The 18555-nt window shown below is 46.6% G+C and overlaps 1 protein-coding gene across 1 annotated transcript; it reads left to right on the top strand.

Annotated features, from left to right (window-relative positions):
• The first annotated feature begins 380 nt into the window (after positions 1–380).
• tax1bp1a (Tax1 (human T-cell leukemia virus type I) binding protein 1a) lies at positions 381–18506 on the top strand. Its single transcript, XM_047605309.1, has 18 exons — positions 381–507; positions 1222–1311; positions 1723–1937; positions 4923–5025; positions 5645–5835; positions 6025–6180; positions 8673–8821; positions 9228–9318; positions 9404–9589; positions 9692–9943; positions 10186–10377; positions 10475–10547; positions 10641–11152; positions 12935–13021; positions 14129–14315; positions 14427–14635; positions 15421–15503; positions 17012–18506. The coding sequence occupies exons 3-18, from the start codon at positions 1749–1751 to the stop codon at positions 17220–17222; spliced, it is 2871 nt and encodes a 956-aa protein (XP_047461265.1). The 5' UTR covers positions 381–507; positions 1222–1311; positions 1723–1748; the 3' UTR covers positions 17223–18506.
• Positions 18507–18555: the final 49 nt, after the last annotated feature.

Here is an 18555-nt window from a genome sequence, read left to right as displayed (position 1 = left end):
GTGGAGCCAATAGGAACGAGGCAAAGGCGGGACATCCTGTGTTTTTATTCCTTAATGCCCTTTAGCCGGCTGTGTAATTACAGTCTTCACTCCAAATGAATAAAATAAGAAAAAATCACCACAATAACAGCAGCATTACACTATATTTTTCGTCCCTAATGAGCGGTTCATCTTTAATGCAAATGATCTGATGAACAGTTATTCTGTGGCACAGTTGAAGTGGGGTGGAATAAAAATGTATAACGCGAATAAAATACATTGTGTAAAAACAAATGCAGTACTTTTAGTCATTAATAAAGTTTTCTCACAGTCTTCTGGTCCACCCCCCTTTGCACCGACAGCATCAGTGGTACTGCTCAGCATCCCGGAAGTTGAGCATCATTTTCTCTTTCAGGAAGAAGAGCGCGTCATCGTCAGAGCGTTGACAACAACGGGGACAGTGGCATAAACATCGGATCGGTCGGCAGAAATTCACCTTTTCTTGCCACTGGAAATCACACTAAAAGGGTACCCTTTCAATTTCTTGCTAAATTAACGCCTGTGGTCGTTGCCTCTTGTGTCTTAGCTGGTGACTTGACACGACATGGCCTACTTCACCAGCTAACGTTAGCTCCTTAGCAACCTGGGGCGAGATTAACCTCACAGAGCTGTGCCACGGATGTTTAGTGACACAGCCGCCGTGCGTTGCTTTGCAGCGTCTCGGTGCCCTGGCGTTGTATGTTAGGCTCTTAGCTGCACCGAGCATCAGTTACGACTTAGTCATTTCACGTTCGTTTACCTCAGTCCGGGGAGGGGTCGTGAGGAAACGCAGGGTTTTGATGGTTTGTTGTTTTTAACTTCGTTAGCGTCTGTGACTTGGAGACAGGGATACAAAATAGCTGCATCACTTGCCAGCAGCCACGCCTGCTTCTTCTTCTTTTTTTATTTTAGCTTATTTATTTATTTTAGCTTATTTTATCATGCATCTTGCTTTAAGGTACTTAGTCACATGGGTGGGGTGGCTGAAATGGTAAATGATATTAATAATGTGATTTCCACGCCCCTCGTCCACAGCAGCCATATATTCTGTAAGTTATGGTTTCAGCAATGTGGTACTGCATGTTGGAGCAATGTTGGATGGTTTTTTGAAAGTTTGAAGCCACAGAGATTTGTTACAGTAGCAACCATCAGCTGGGTGTTATATTTCCTATTATATAATAAATATATATATTCTTTCCTTAGGTTGTCTCACAATGTCATCACCATCTCTGACTTGACGGAGCTCCTCCAGAGCCACAGAAGACACATTACGCAACGGTTTTCACAGGCTGGGTAATGTCTTTTTTTTTTCTTTTTTCTTTTTTTTTTTTTTTACTAGTGACTCGACTTTGACAAGTAAAATTCTCTGTTACCAGTGAAGGTTCGGAATGATCTGTCACTGGCTTCAGGCTTGAAAGTAACCCAAGCTACAGGGACACAGGAAGACTGGTTAAGCTTGGCTGTGTTTTAGGACAGATCGCTGTTGCCTGACAAGCGGTTCTTCCATAAAAGATAAAGTAGCATTTGGATAGACGTTTCCACATTTTAGTAAACATTCAAGACAGCATTAAACATTTTGACAGAACAGGCTGCTGCCTTGATCTCTTACATAGACACTGATGCTTACTTAAACCTTTTTTTTTTTTTTTAAACCATTATCAACACAAACAAAATTCTCTGTCCCCTGCTGTTTTCCCCACGCAGACAAATGAAGTGACCACCAGGAGACAATGTCATCGTTCCAGGTGGTGGACTCATCGCCGGGCAGCAGCGTCAGCGTCATGGAAACGTCCAACTTTGCCCATGTCATCTTCCAGAATGTGGGAAAGAGTTTCCTACCCCAGGCACCCTTGGAGTGTCGTTACACCCTGACCCCTTACATTGCTCCCCACCCCAAAGACTGGGTGGGCATTTTCAAGGTAATCACACGCACACACACGCTGCAGCTGCTGTAACTCAGACCGTGCTTTTAAAGCCGAAGTCAAGCATAATCAATTAAGGAGCAGGCTTTTATTAACCTGAATCATTCGGGTTACAAAGAGATATGCGGAGATCAGAACTATCCCGCACTCATTACAGAAGTGTTTGTGACATGGATTATGTGTTAGGACTTTATTAATTGGCCATAGTTTTGCACTTGGCACATCAACACGTGCATCTGCCTTAAAACTAATGGCTCAGCTCTTCACTACATGCCTGGAACCTCACCGCAAGCTTTGGTGTGGTCGCTCTGTATGCAGAATGAGGAAGAGTGTACATGGTGGGCTGGTTGCATTAGGTCTCACTGGGGGGGCGAACATTTGGTGCTCTTTATTTACCTCTCTGATTCTTATTACATGTTTGCTCCCCTCTGTCTTTCCATTTCTGTGTCTTTTTCTTTTCTTTTTTCGCCGCTTAACCAGCGACCCCCCTCCCTCGCCCCGTTCTTTTATCAAGGCCATCAAATCTCACACGTAATTAACAGGAAATGTGAACTAGGAAACTTAATGTCTCGTAAAGTCAAAAGACAAACATTTTATCGTCGCTTAAGAACTGACTTCAAATCCACCAGCTCACTTAAAAAGGAATAAAGATGCTGGGTTTATTTGGAAAAAAGTCAATTGGAAAATGTAACTGTTGTAATCCACGCTAATGAAACCCGTTTGATGGTTAGCGCCTTATGTCGGGGGAAGAAGAACGCCGCGCTTCTTTAATCCTTTTGACGTGCGCGTCTGTCTTTTCATCTGAGATCTTATTTGATCGTGGCAAAAAAAAAAAAAAATTATAACCATCCACTTTAATCATTGGAGGAAATGAGCTGCACCGATCATTTAATGTAAAAATCAACAGGTTGCTTTTGACTCACTAACCGACTGAACACTGATGAGCAAAACTGATGAAAATGTTAGTCTTCTCTTGTGTATTTTCCCCCTAGAGCCAAAGTCTTTGAAGGAGGGATGACTCAGTTGAAGAGTATTTTCTTCTTCTTACCTTTCACATCTATAGGCGTTACCTGAATGAAAGAAGCAAGAAGGAGCAGAGATAGAGAGAGTAATACAGCTGACTTGCTGTGAGGATGACTTAGATGGCACAGTTTGTTTGAGTTGTGTACAGATACCCCCTAGTGGCGGAAAATGTTCATAGAAAAACACTTAGGATCCTGACATTATGAACTTGTTCCTAGATGGTGGTGCACTCAAGAAGAGCTCGTACGCAGTGTATAAACTGTAAACTGCATTGGTGTGCATTCTAAACAAGCTTGTCATGTTTTCTTCTGTTCTTAGCTCGACAACGTTTTTTTTTTTCTCTATGAATTGCTGAAACGCAGAACGCGAACCGCCATTCGTGCACCCGACGGCTTGGTTTCACAACAAACATGCATACGTTCGCACGCGCGCATAACTCCCCGAAAAGCCCCGTGGAGGCTGTTGGTCGTGGCATGTTTGTTCGATCAGCCGGGAGAAACCCGTTGTGCAGGTGTATAATTATCGTGTCATCGTGCCGTTCCCTCACACCTAGGCTGAATGACTGATAGCTGCTTTGCCTGTGATTATTTTATAACATCACTCCTGTGCTGGAATGCCACGCCGTACCTGGCCGAACGTCAGTCAACTTCACTCTGCAATTAGCAAAATAATTTATGTCCCTTGTCTTAAGCAAACACACGTGAGCGCACAAGCAAACTTGGCAGGAGTCCAGCTTTACTCCAGCTTCTCACTCAAATGCTGGTGCAAGTGAAGAGAATGTTCTTGGCCTGGGTTTACGCGGTGACAATTACCCTTTGTTTTTGAGCGGCATTATATTCGGCGTAATGTGTTGATGGGGCGAAAGCCACAATTATCCATCAGGGTTATCTGAGCTGAAATTTTGACAAATGTTTTTTGGAGTTCAGTTGATTTACTGTTCTCAGGTAAAGCTTCCAAATAGTTTGTCACACATCAGGCTCTAGTTATTTTCTCCTAAATAGTTTTTGTACTTCAATTCCTTAAAGTAAGTCATTTGATTTAGTTTTTTTCAAACGTTCAGTCGCATAAATGATTTTCTGGTGAATTTATTCTTTGCGGGTTAAACAAAAGCGGCCGCTCCCTCCGTGTGTCGTATGTCCTATAATTTCCTGTGTAGCATAATCAACCGACTCCCTAATTGTAATGTCGTGATGAGTAATCGGCGGTTGTTCAAGGGATAAACGTTGCTACAATTACTCTAAAATGTTCAAAATGTCGCATGCAATCGCAGGTGCTTGAGGTGCCCGCCGCGGTTATATAATGTCACAAACATGTATCGCATTTGTGAGTTGAAACGAGGTATGTGCGTGAACGGCCCAGACGGCGAGAGTGTGCGGTTGTATTTGACGGATTTACGACGCAGGGCCTGAGTTATGACGTCCACAAATGCCCTTTCATCATCTGTCACCTAGAAACACACGAAATCCAGGGAATTACTTTTCCCTTGCCATTTTGTGTAAAATTTTCACCTTTTTTTCCCTCTCGTGTTTCCCCCCCCCCCCCCTCCCCTTTTTTTTTCCTTCGCTTCCATCTGGGTGATTTTCTGCCGTTTCGCGGGTCTGCGCATGTATGCGTGCAATGCACGCCCCTGCCCTTCCACCCCATTCTCACACCTTCACACTGCCCCTCTTTTTTGTGAGTCCAAAAGGGGCAGGAGCTGAGGGGAAGGAGAGAAGGAGGGAGGGAGGTTTACAGAGGAATGAGGGAGAATGCTTTTAAATGTTTCCATACTTGAACATGATGCGTAATCTGCACAAATCCTTTGCCGAGCATTGTTTCAAACATTGAATTTTCAAACAATCATTATGTAGCTTTTAAACATATGTTTATTATTTTTTTTTTTGTTATAATGTGTTGAAGTGCACTGTGCAACTAGCTTTTTAGTTGCGTATTTTAATTTCTGTTTACAATGTTCCTCAGGTGGGTTGGAGCACAGCCCGGGATTACTACACCTTCCTCTGGTCTCCTATGCCCGAAAACTATGAACCAGGAAGTACAGTGCACAGGACTGTGGTGTTTCAAGGTACGCGCACACACGTGCGTGCACACACACACACTATGAAAACCACTATACCCTGGGTATTCCAAAGTAACTCCTGCATTTTACGGTGCATATAAAAACCAGCACTTTTATTTAATAAGGGAACACAACCGCAAACGGAGGCCTGGGACCTGAGCACCTCTCAAACCACACACACAAACGCACACACACACACACACACGCACACACACACACACACACTCATTGAGGGCCTGCAAACAGGTTTTACTGGGCCTGGAACGGTCAGATATTACACAGTGAAAATATGAGAGCACGTTGTGGTGTGTCAGGAGTCAGTAAAACCAGTAGGCTGCTGAATATTCTGTGCTTAGTCCTCCCGTTCCAGAGAACCAAGCCTAACATTTAAACGACGTGCGCCCTGGTTAGATCTCAGTGTGCGACTGCGGACTGCAGTGTGTAAATGATAAGATTATTCGCGCGTGTTCCTAAAAATTTATTGACTATCATGCTTTGTGTTGTAACAACGTCCTTCTCCACTTTGGAGCAGAGCAGCTGTGGACGCTGTTCTGCTGTCAACTGAAGCGGCGCACCTTTAAGCAACAAAAGAAGAATTTTACAAACAAACGTGTGTTTCTTTTAGGTTATTACGTTCCCAAATCCGACGGAGAGTTTTACCAGTTCTGCTATGTCACTCACGCTGGTGATATCAGAGGGGCCAGCACGCCCTTCCAGTTCAGGTCGGCCACGCCCACCGAAGAGCTGCTGACCGTTACCGAGGACGACAGCAACTCCGACATACTGGTCGTCACCACCAAGACGGGCCTGCTCGAGGTAGACCACACAAGATTTTTTGTTTAGATTTTATCCCATCTTTCTGCTCTTGACCCCCAAATAAAGTGATCGAATGTGTCTGTGCGACACGAGCGCAACATCCGCCACCAGATATTTCGATATTATGTGCGAGTCCGTTTAACAAGGCCCCCCCGCCCCATCTCCGTCTGCCTCTTTTTCCGTCCTTAGCGGGTGGAGGAGGCGCAGCAGGAACGCAGGGAACTGCTGAAGGCCATGCGCCTCCTGCAGGAGGAGAAGCAGCAGCTGCAGGAGGAGCAGAAGCGCCTCGCCCGGGAAAGGGAGCAGGAGAGGGAGACGTGCTGTCTGCTGCGGACGCATAACCAGGTTAGATGGCGTAACTGAGCGCACAGAGCGACGTGTTAGGTTTCTGTCTGCACGCACCAAATACGTTACTATGTAGGGACAAAAGTGTCTCGTGGGACCGTAGAGTTTATGGCACATAGGCGTGCACAAATGAAAAATTAATTTTTCAAATCAGTTTTAATGTGTTGTTGTGTTTTAGTGCGTACGTGTGTTGAGGTGAGTGTGCACGTGGACGGACAGGCGCTCCTGTCACGTGTGCGTGGAGCCCGTTCCTCTCCAGAGATCATAGGTCTGTAGACTTCAAAGGTCTGAATTTATGAATAATCTGCGTCCACGTTTAAGGGACACTCAAGGAGCTGCAGCGTGTGCGTGTGTTTGTGTGTGTGCGCACGAGTGCGCGCGCGTATGTGTGCACACCGCTCTTTCTGTCCCTCTTTAACGACCTGACTCAGTGGGCCAGAACGGAATTGGGACGCAGTTTTCTCGGGCATCTGGCGTCAGGGACGATGCCATCGCGACCGCAGAGTGAACAAACATGACGTCAAACGCACACAGGCCCATACACATGCACAAACTGCATCCCCTCCGTCTCCCGTCTCCCCCCCAACGTTCACTGTCACATTCAGGTTCCACACCACAGGGCCCCTCTAATGTGCATTCACACGTGCACATGTGCGCACAAACACAAACACGCTCATTATGCCACCAGCCTGCAAACCCTTTTAGTCTGTGTGTGGAATGAGAGGAGGGTAGTCCGCAAAACCGCTTGTCTGAAAAAAGAGCCCGGCCCAGCCTCAGGGACAAACACCACTCAGTCACGCGATTCAGTGGCCACTGCTTTCTCACTGTCTATTTTCTCTCTGCCTTTTCTCTCTCTCTCTCGCTCTCTTTTCATTTGCTTTATGGCCGGGAGAGGAAAATAATTGATTTGTCCACAATTAAAAAAACACATAACTCAGCTAAATAAAAAAAAAAAAAAAACCTCAACACTGGTTTCGTCACCTTTTTTCCCTCGTGCCTTTCCATTAACTCACTCGCCAGCATGAGTCAGATTTTAGTATGTTATGAGTTGCTCATTTGATAAGCAGTAGCTTGGCACACACGCCTAAAAGCAGTCAGCTCAGTGAGAGCGGGAGAGGGGAGTTGGCAGAGAGACCTGAAACTCTGGAACTCGACGAGAGTTCTGGGAATTTGAATCTAGTCTCTTATCGCCCCCTAGTGTAGCCACGCGGTGCGGGTCCCCGGTCCAGGGCAGGCTGCTTTGAGTTAGTCCTCTGCTCTTTTTACGAAGGACAAAATCGCCATAAATTAAGTGGTAGTACACACACACACACACACGCACACACTGTTATTACCGTGCCGCCTTTCATTCAACAGGCATGTCCATCTGTAGATATACGACCTGTGTGAGGTGGGTGTGTGTGTGTGTGTGCGTCTTTTCGAAAGCCCGTACAGTAGGTGCGTTAGCTCGTGGCACTCTGATGAAAATATCCTTTGAGTTTAACATGAAAACATAAGTACATATTTTGTGGCTGCTAATTTTACGACTACACTTTTTATAAGGTCTTTATGCACTGCTAAAGTGCTTCCCAAACGCCAGCCGTAAAAATCATACAGTAATCTAAGCAGAGCCAAGCCCAGAGGGAGACAGGCCTGAGTGTGCACTGGTGTGTGCACGCCACATCGGATTGATGGCTGCACTCTCGCGCTGTCTGTCTCTATATGTCTTTTGTGTGGCTGGGCGATCTTTCCTCCTTTTTGCCTGTGACTGTGTGTGTGTGTGTGTGTGTGTGTGTGAGAGAGAGAGAGAAAAACTCCTTGTATGTCCCATCCAACAGAAGAGGAAGGGTGTGTGCAGAGGTATGTTGTTCTGTCACAACCAATATTAGCTATGGATGATTTAAAGTCTTTCACACGGCAAGTTCAAACAAGGCATTTCCTCGGCGGGCACACCACAAAGAGAAGGCCGTGTGCAATCCGTCGGGCGATATTGGTATTTGTTTTTCGGCAATCCGCTTGACGCGCTTGACAGCTTACTCCTGTGTACCTCCACCGCATAATGCCACTGTTTGTTTATTAACAGCTACACAAGATTTCTGAATGCGTGATTTGCATCCATTAAAAAGGCTCACATGAGTCACAATTTGTTACTGCTGATATTTAATATGATAAGATAAGGCTTTGTAGATTCCCCAGAGGGGGAATTCACGTGTTGCAGCTGCACTTGAAATATGCGGTACATGTAGCAAAGCAACATGCTGAATATGAATCAGATCTGCTTTTATTACGGAGTAGCACGAGATCCGCAGCAGTGTGACATAGAGTATGAGTACATAACAGTTCATCTTCGCATAAAGTTTTATCATCTGTTATTAATCACGGGGCTTGCGTAAGCTCCAAACGTAGTCCAGGGCTTTTTCCCCAAGCGCCAAGTCCGGCCCACCGGCTCGGCCGCAGCGATTGGCCGAGGCCTCGGTCGGCGTAAACCCACAACTGGCTCTCTGTCCCCGCAGGAGCTGCTGCGCTCGTCGCAGGGCCTGTCGGAGGAGAGGGAGGAGGTGAGGCGGAGGCTGACGGAGGCCACTGACCGGGTCCGCCAGCTGGAGGAGGACCTGCTGGGAGTCACCCAGAGAGGCCTGCAAAAAGAGACGGAGCTGGATTGGTCAGTAGCGGAGTGCGGCGCCGTCAATCATCCATTTGTGTGGAGACATGACCGTGCAAATATGTGGGTTTAGAGGGAGATTTGTTGCAGTCGCTTCTTCAGCGTCTTCATTTCAGTCGGCTCAGCTTGGGAGTGATGATAGGTTGAATCTGACTCCTCACATATATTTTTAATTTTCCCCAAAAAACTGAAATTAAATGCACGTTAACACGAATCCAGTGCATTTTAGTGAAGGGATAAATCTTTCAGTCACAACATCATTCATTTACTGATACAGGAGCTGTAAGTTTCCCCTCCACTGTCCCTGCTACATTTGAAATTTGAACCTTAATATTGAATGCACTGAAACATATAAATGTTTCTATAGTAATTCTGAAACATGTGTGGTCACTGTCAAATATTTCAGTCTGCGCGACCGTTTGAAGAAGCTGACGGTAGAGAGAGACAGTCTGGAGAGCCAGCTGAAGAATGAGAAGGATGAGAGGGATCTCTATAAGGTGAGAGGTTTTCCCATTCATGGAGTCACCAACAAAGGCTGCGTTTCTGTTTGCGCGCTGACTCCCGTTTCCCACACCCATGCAGGCCCACCTGCGCAGCACGGAGCTGGAGAACACCAAGCTGAGCGCGGAGCTTCAGATGCTGAAGGCTGTGGAGCTGAACCGGGAGGTGACCATCGCTCAGTTTCAGGAGGAGCTGGATAGGCTCAGGGCCTGCGTTGCCCAACGAGACAGCCTGGAGAAAGAGCTGCTTGCGCACAAAGCCGACAAGGTGGTGTACCGCCGCCAGCGCTCCGAAAACAAATAGGCAAAGTCTGTTTTTCTGTCGGAACAGTATGTGTTTGTACAGCGTCTGTCTTCCCCGTGTCTTCAGGCGGAGCTGGCCCGCGTACGCGAGCAGCTCCGTCAGGCCGAGGAGCAGCTCCAGGCGTCCCGGCAGCAGGCCTCCCTCCTCGCGTCGGAGCTCCGCGACTCAGCCAGCGCCCGTGACCACACGATGACAGAGCTGTACCGCGCCCGCCTGGAGGCCGACAAGCTCCGTGCCAGTCTCGCTGATGCTCAGGCCGAGTGCCAACGCATGGAGAGCCAGTTAGACCGCATGAGGAGCACTGCACACAAGGAAGTGGTCGGTGTTTAATCAACTTCCTCAAAGAGCATCTCTGTCTTTTGGCTAGGATTGAGAGAGAACTCTGACGCTAAACTTAGAAAGGAATTTTCCTGAGGGAATTGTCACACTTTTCAGTTTTATTAGATTTCAGCATTTAATTTGAGAGTAAGGAACTTTCTAAATATGAGTTCCTGTCACACAAACACAAATAACATTTTTATTTATTTATTTATTTTTTCTTCTACTTTCGACTATTTCAGGGTGTTGGGACCGGTGGGGATGTGACGCCCAGCATGATGGTGGTGTCGGAGGCAGAGGCCGAGCTGCAGAGGGAAGTGGAGGAGCTGAAGCTGCGCCTCCACATGGCTGCCGAGCACTACAAGGAGAAGTACCGGGAGTGTCAGCGCCTCCGGAGGCAGGTGGCCAAACTGAACACAACAGAGTCGCAGGGGGTGAGTACGCCTTTGTAAAAACAAAAATAATAATAATAATAAAATAACTGTTCCATGCAGGGTAGTATGTGCATAAAACTTGATTATATATTTGCAGGAGCAAAAGAGAAACGCATCCACCGAGACGACTCTGGACCCACTGACCCCTAGTCCAGAATCACCCACAGCAGGTACAAACACCACTAGGCCTCAACACTGCTAATAAGCCCTACCTAGAGTAAAGCAGCCACTGTCTACTTCATGACCTGTGTGTGTTTTTACAGGGGATATAGCTACTACAGTGATACAAGAAGCCACAGAGATGACAATCACCGTGGAACTCCATAACAAGGAACCCACATACTCCGACAACAATACAGAGAGGGAGGAAAGGCAGAGAGATGAGGTGGAGGTAGAGAGGGATGCGAAACTGAAGGAAGGCAGCGAAAGAGAAAACGAAGAGGAGGAGGAGGAGAAGAAGAGGGAAAGCCTGCCGGAGGAGAGCCTGAGGATGACGAGCTGGGTGGAGGTGGAGAACGAGAGGCTGAGTGCCGAGTGCGTCGTGGAAAGGGCGCCGGACGCGGGAGGAGTCGGGGATGGCGGCGCCGGGGAGCAGGGGCTGCTGGAGGAGGAGGAGGAGGAGGAGGAGGATGAGGATGCAGAGGAGGAGGCGGAGAAGGAGCAGACTCGCTCGGTGGAGGAGGAGCTGGCGATGATGGAGGAGAAGTGGAGGGAGCAGTGCGCAATCAACGAGACGCTCAAGCAGCGGCTGGCCGACGAGGAGGAGCGCTTCAGAGTAAGACGCAAGGTTACACACAGATCCCCAACGCGGAGGCTCAATATGTGCTAAGAACACACTCGGCCCTTTATGTGAAGACATAATCCTACTCAAATCAAAGCAGAGATTTGACGCTTTAATGTTTAATGCATCAATTCTTATTATTTAAATTTAAATGTGCCAGATGAGAGAGCCTGGCGAGCAAGAGCCGTCCAAATACTTACGAGCACAACAATGCGTCCACGCCACAAGAGCCAGTGTGTGTGGTACGTGTGCGTGATTCAATAGCGCCCCTGCATTCTGCGTGCATTCGACCAGCAAAGCACCTACTGGCATTTAATCTCCATGAGTGAGTGTGTGTTTATCGGCGCTGTAAATACGGCTCTCCCTTCACTTTGATAGAGTCTCCTGTCCGAGGCGAGTGCCCGGGGGCCCGAGCCGCTCTTAATGGCCCCGGAGACTGACAAGAGAGTCGGCCGCAGAACGCCATGCTTTACGGCTGTTTACATCAGCCACCCGGAGGACGGAGAGAGAGAGGGAGAGGGATAGACACGGACAGACAGGAGTGGGAGGGCGGGCGGCACAGGAATACACTGCCGAAGACTCCCTTCACCTGGACTTAACCCGCTAATGCTGCGCCGTAAATCCACGGACGAAAGGGGGGAGCCGGAGAGGACAAAAGGAGATGAAAGAGGATGAGGAGGGAGGGGACAAGGGAAGCGGACAGAATTTAAGAGTGAAAATATCGAGAGAGACAGACAGACATGAAGCAGAAAGAGAAGCCATGGGAGAAGAGGGGATTTGGAACCTTTGAAATGGGCTGAAATGAGAGGAGGGCAGGCAACCGGCCATGTAAACTATCCCACAGGGTCGGTTCTGTTACAGAGGGAGAGATTTATTGGGATCCGCCGGTCCCCTTCAGCTCTCTCTCACCGCAGACCGCGTTTCTTTGGCTTCGGTTGTGCCTCGTACAGTAAGAAGCACGGATCTGACGCAGGCTGAATGAAAACCTAATAGTTAGGATCGTGGATCGCATCGTGTTCAGCTGAATTTAAAGTGAAAGCAAGAGTGAGGAAAGAGGATCTCATCAGCCAGACCAGATGGCTTATGTCTTTTCCCTCAGCTCCCCTCAACTTGAATAATCCATCAGTTCATGATAAGAAAATTTGGGTTTGTTTCATATTTTAGCACTAATGCAGTTTATGTGAATTAAATGCCTTCGTGACAAAAAAAACACACACATTTGAAGAATTTACATTTTAACCCAAATACTGTATTAATTAATATAGAAGCATTTATAGAAATTATTAAGGAATATTTTATTTTATTTATTATATTTTTTAACTGCTAAAGATCTGAGTACATTAAATCCCTTTGCATTTGCATACTTGCACACATTTCTGCAATATGCAAGCTAAACAGCATGAACCAGTACCACAGCCTTTTTTTCTTACCTTAATCAGATTTCTTAAAATTTGTACTGCAGTTAGAGGGCCAGAAGTCATAATGTGGCAAGAAATAAGTGGTGAGTGAGATGCATTGCAGTTCATGGCTGGCACCTCAATCCTCAGGCAGCCAAGGCTACCCAATTTAACAATTTTAAAGGTTCGGCCCTCTTTATTATTATTATTAAGATGACATCATAAATAACGTATATTGTAAAAGAACACTTGACATGTGTTAGACAAACAGGCAGAATAAATAAAGCAGCATTTCTTCTTATTGAAGTGGATAGAATAACTTGCCTTTGTGATTAATGTAAGTCTGAATCTGACGCTTCTGTTCTCATCTCGCTGCTAGGTGCAGATGGCCGAGCGAGCCAGCGAGGTGACCGAACTCAAACGCAACCTCGCCCAGGCTCTCAGAGACAAGGAGCAGCTGCAGGAGGTAAAGCAGCACCACCAAAGCTCTGTTTGTATCTTCCCCACAGGCAAAACAGCGCGGATTTAAATTAAGCTTCTAGTTTTATTAGAGACACTACGGAGATCACACACAATAACGTAGACTCTCCGCTGAAGTCCACCGCACTATCGTCGCTTTCAATTATGTGCAGTTTTGTGCAGCGTGTGAACTCCTTCCTCCCCACTCAACCCTCCCCTCCACCCACTAATTAATACATCTATACTTGCTTCTTTCGCCCACTGGTACAGCGCCATTAGACAGTGCAAATGCCACGCGACGTGTCTGTTTCACCTTCCCAACCCTGGTTTAAATGTTAAACCTGATAGCAGCGCACTAATGAAGTCATCAAGAGAGGAGGTCTGGGAGGAATAGGCGGAGAAAAGGAAGGAGGCGCAGGACGGGAGAGGGTGAGCGCCTCCATCAGCAAAGCCAGAGCGCGGGGAGCCAGAGTCTGACACTCATTACAGTAATGAGTAGGATACTAATGCTCTCGCTTCAGATATAATCACAAAGGGCAGAAACGGTGTAGAGGGAAACTCGGCTCCGAGCGAAAAAGCACTCGCTCACGCTGTGGTTTTCCAGCGGCGAAAAATGTGCACTAGAAATACTTATAAAACAAATAATTAGATAAGAATTCCGTGTGGCGTTTCCCCTGTTCGTCTGCATACAAATCTATAAATAATGCACACATGAGTAAATCTGTCCTTTTAAATAATATCCGCGCTTAAAGCTTTTGCGTTTTTAAAATAACGAGCAGGTAGCATATTGCAGGACAAAATAAGGCATGAGTGAAATATTATTAACTGACTTTTTGTTCTAAATTATAAGGAAATACTTTGCCATCCACTGAAGAATGAACTTTCATTCCCTCCGCCGGTTTTTGGAAGCAAACACGTCACAACTTGTAAAATCTGAGCTTTTGGAAAATTTCTGTTTAGGAGGTTGTAATTACCCCAAGGGGAGGAGGAGGGGGGAGTTTATATGGATTCTTCTCTGTAAACACAACCATATATCCAAGGTTGACTGAACAGCTTACATAGGTGTGTTTGTACAGACGTATTTGTTTTAAATTAAATGTCATCTCTTATCCAGGAGCTCCAGCGTTACGTGTCCAGGCAGCGGGAGCAGGAGGTTTGCGCTCAGGGCGCCGAGGTCAGGCAGCCGATGGTGCTCCGCTACCCTCTGCCCTACCCCCAGGACCCCTCCCCTCCGCCCCTGGTGCCGCAGAGGCCCGCCGAGCTGCAGTACGGCAATCCCTACTCCACCGACACCACGAGAGGTGGGAGACACAAGAGCTGGGAGCGGCCTCTCGTACGCTCTCCACCCTCTCTTGCCTCCATGTCGTTCATTCAGTTTGGGTGATAACGGCCCCCCCACGTGTGTTTTACAGACCGGGTGGACGTCGCACTCTCTCCCGAGCACGTGCCCCGTCCTCCGCCCGAGGCCCCGCCCTGCGCCGCTCCCTGCGCTCCCCCGATCACGCCACCCAGCCCGGGCCCGGGAGCGCCGGGCTGGAGCAGAGAGGTCGTCTGCATCCAGCCGTCCCGCAGCACGAGTCCTCCCGAGAACGTCGAGCATCCCCCAGAGGAGCCGCAGAACGTGAGCGGCAGCGACACAAGCACGCACGGAGAGCAGAAACGCTGCCTCCGAGCGCAAAAAAACACGCTGTTTTGATTAGAATTCTGTGTGGCGTTTCCCCCGTTAGTCTGCATACAGATCTATAAATAATGCACACATGAATAAATCTGTCCGTTTTACATGTGATGTGGGCTGAGATACAAGACCGTAATTGATCACAGCATTAATTTGACCTCAGAACAGCATTTTTACTCCGGATGTTTTGAAGCAACACAAACGCATGACAAACTAATTGCGATCCCAGCCTTAGCTTCTCCTACCACGGCTTTGTGTTTTTTCAGCCAGTGGATTCCCGCTATGCTAATCCCTCATTTACTTCGCCTCTGTGTGCCTCGGTCTCTGGAGTGCCCCTCTCTCACAGAATGAAGGGAAATGCTGCGTGCCCTTAAAAGAAGAAGCTTTGAACTCATTTGCATAAAGCCCTAATTAGTGTCACTCCTTCAGAGCTCAAGAGGGAAGAAGGTAACGAGAGCGGCGAGAGAGTAATTAGGGGAGATTTCGCACAGGGACAGACCTAAGATCAGTTGGCGACTTTCGGATTATATGTTCGCTTGTTTTGGGAGCAAACACAAACTAGTAGAACTTTACCGCATCCTGATCACATCATCCAGACATGTTGTTGCACATATTCTGTACTCATCCAGTTATTTCCTTTTAAAGTTTTCATATTTAAAGGCTTACAGCTCAAATAACGAGACATAATTTTCTGTCTTTTTTCTTTTTTTGTGTGTGTGTGTGCGTCAAAGGTGAGTGATGGGGCTCAGCCACCTTGTGATCATCAGTCCAGTAGACGCAGCGAAGCCAGGAGCAGCTTCTGTTTCGACTCCAGGTACTGTCAAACATAAACGTATGCGGTCATAAGAGAGTAAGAAAGAGGGAAAGGTCATCAATAAAAAAACAGACGCAAAGAAGGCGGGATTGAGTTTTTTTTTCTCCAATTAGCTTGTCTGCTTAAGGCTAATCAGAAAAAAACAAGACATTTAACTCCAAAATATATAATATAAAAAAAATCTGACATTTGAGTGTTATCAGATTCTTAAAAATGACTTATTGATTATCAAATAGCTGCTGATAAATATTCTGTCAGACGACACCTGCTCCGAGCGGCTTCATTCATCCGCACCTCTACTGGGTCTCTTTCATCTGACTACAAACTACATATAAATGTACATTTACCGTATAATCATATGGGAAATTACACACGTTTAGAGATTTACAACTTCCAAACGCAGAACAACACTTGAGGACAGCGTTATTTATCTAGTTTCTACCCCGGGCCCTTAAAGGGAGGAGTAGCACAAAATGCCATAAAAAACCCCTGCGGGAGGTAAAACAGTTGCTTAATGCTGGTGACTCAACAGCTGTTTTTTCTAGGGGCAGACATTTCTGGCTTTCATTACTCACATTCTGGTCAGTACAACAAAAGAGGCTCGGCCCGTTGGAAAGTCAAGGCACTATTTTCATAACCGTGTAGAGCAGGGCCGGGGAACCACTGAGGCGCATTCCTCATGCTCAGGCCAAAAACGCTGCATTTTTTAAATTCTGTATTTCAGCTTTAGTTTGGGTTGAAGCGAAGTAATGGGGGGGGTTGGGGGTGAAAACCAGTAAATGCGTGTCGGTTTGGATTCCCGTAGAATGTTTTGTGTTGGTCAAAGAGGATGGAACAGAAACTAAATATGAAAAACATGACGCATTCACACTCTTGGATATTACTTTTATGAGTGGAATCATGCTCAGTGTTATTGGGTGTTTTGGACCAAAAAAAACCCAAAAACAACTCTTTGCTGAAAACAAATTTCTACATAGTAATGTCAATTATTTGAACAGATATAGTGTAAAATAAGTGATAACATACAAAAGTTTCAAAGTGACACCCAATTGTCCCCGTTCTGATTGGTGGTCAGCCAACCAATCAGAGGGCTCCTACCCTTTGTCAAGTCCCTACTTCTTGTGTTCATGTTGCTAGGTTACATGAACATTAGCCATGTGGGTGGCTGTTCCTATAGAAAAACATTAAAAACCTGTAGTAATTGAAATAAATATAGGGGTGAGGCAGCTAACAGTCAAGAATGCTTATAGAATTAGAATGAACTGAATTAAAAAACCTTAAGTGCGTCGTGCCAATAACAGATCAGTCAATAATCATTTTCTAAACTCAGTATTTAACAGCTGAAGGAAAAAAATTATCTCGCGTGTCGGTTCGTCCTTCAGGGAGGCAGCAAGTAGCGCCAACCTAAGAACAAACTGACTGGTCTCACCTTCTTGTAGCCACACTCACACGTCTTCTCCTCCCCCCCCCCGTATGTCCACCCCCCCCTTTTTCCACCTCTCCCCCAGCACCGACGTCCACAAGCGGTGCCCTCTGTGCGAGGTGATCTTCCCCCCGCACTTCGAGCAGCGCAGCTTCGAGCAGCACGTGGAGAGCCACTGGAAGGTGTGCCCCGTCTGCTCCGAGCAGTTCCCGCTCAACTGTCAGCAGCAGCTCTTCGAGAAGCACGTCCTCACGCACTTCGACGGCCACGTGCTCAACTTCGACCAGATCGAATGAAGGGGGAGGGGGGCGGAGGACGGCGGGTTATGCTGTTAGGTCACCTTGATTCGGGTCCAGTTAAGTTGTCTCGTTGATGTACAATCATTAGCACTTTGTTTTGCGATCTTTAAGGTTTCGAAAGAATGTAGTCAGGCGTTTGTGCTGTGGCGGCTACTCCACCAACGTGTTTAGTTTTATCTAGGGTAGCTCACACTTTAACACACTACAAGTACAGGATCATTAACTTTTTTTTTTTCGTTTAATCGTTTTTAATGCTCATAGTTTTCCTTCAGTGGACTAAAGCACCATTTGAAGTGCATGCATATAGTCTGTGTTCAGAACAAGTCATAGCCACAAAATTTCTTCCTACTTCTCGAGTGAATTGTAGCAGAAAGTTGAGCTTTGGAGAAGGAAAAAAAAAAAACACTATAGTCTCTTAACGTCCCCGTTCTTTGAGAACGCCGAACGCGCATCCAAGAAGTGATAAAGCAGCCGAGAGATGTTCTAATCGTCCACAGAATTTGATGAGAGAGATGAGGTGGCGGTTTTTAAAAGTGTAAATGCGGAGTGAGAGGAGAATACCTGCCGAGTGTGTACATATAACCGAGGAGACGCGGTGATTTTCACCCGTGCTGTTGTACGTATGAGTTTTGCAGAGATGGTTTAAACAAAAAAAACAAAAACAGCACTACGTTTTCATGTATCTGCACTAAATAAGGCTTTATTCTGAATGTACTGTACATAAATGAAAATAAGTTGTGGAGAGACCTGTGAATTACTGTCGTGAACCTTCCTCCCCTTCATCCTTACCTCCCTGTGATGAAAGAAGGACTGACCAATGATGTTTTACTTCCTGGTGTGCACTTTCTGCTCTCAGGTCGGCAGGCGAGGAGCTGTGCTTGAGAGACGGCCGTTTTAGACTGCAGGACACTTTTAACGTTGCGTACTTTCATGTTTTAAAGTTGTGAAGAAAACGTCATTGCTTCTGTGCACCAGTCTGTCGGCCCTCGTGACTGAATGTCACTTCTATATGTGTCTTCACGGGGCTTCATACCACCGCTCGTCTATTTTCGGGTCATTACGATGTGTTCCCTGACCGTGTTGTATTCAGGCTTTAAAAAAAAGAAAAAAGAAAAACTGCACATGCCCAGTAATCACAAGGCAAATCTGTATGTGTGTGTGTGCGTGTGTGCGTGTGTCATGTGTCTGATGCAGCCTTTTTCCATGTGAGAATGTCAGGACGCTGGTTTAAGTGTGTACTGCAAAAGATCTTTATGAATAAAGTAAGCTTGTCGAAACGCATTTAAACGCGCCGCTGTGTTTTTGATTTGAAGGGGGGAAGAAAGAAACC

This window comes from Mugil cephalus, chromosome 14 (assembly GCF_022458985.1).
Source record: "Mugil cephalus isolate CIBA_MC_2020 chromosome 14, CIBA_Mcephalus_1.1, whole genome shotgun sequence".
Classification (NCBI taxonomy): domain Eukaryota; kingdom Metazoa; phylum Chordata; class Actinopteri; order Mugiliformes; family Mugilidae; genus Mugil; species Mugil cephalus.
This window is presented reverse-complemented; position numbering and strand designations above follow the sequence as displayed.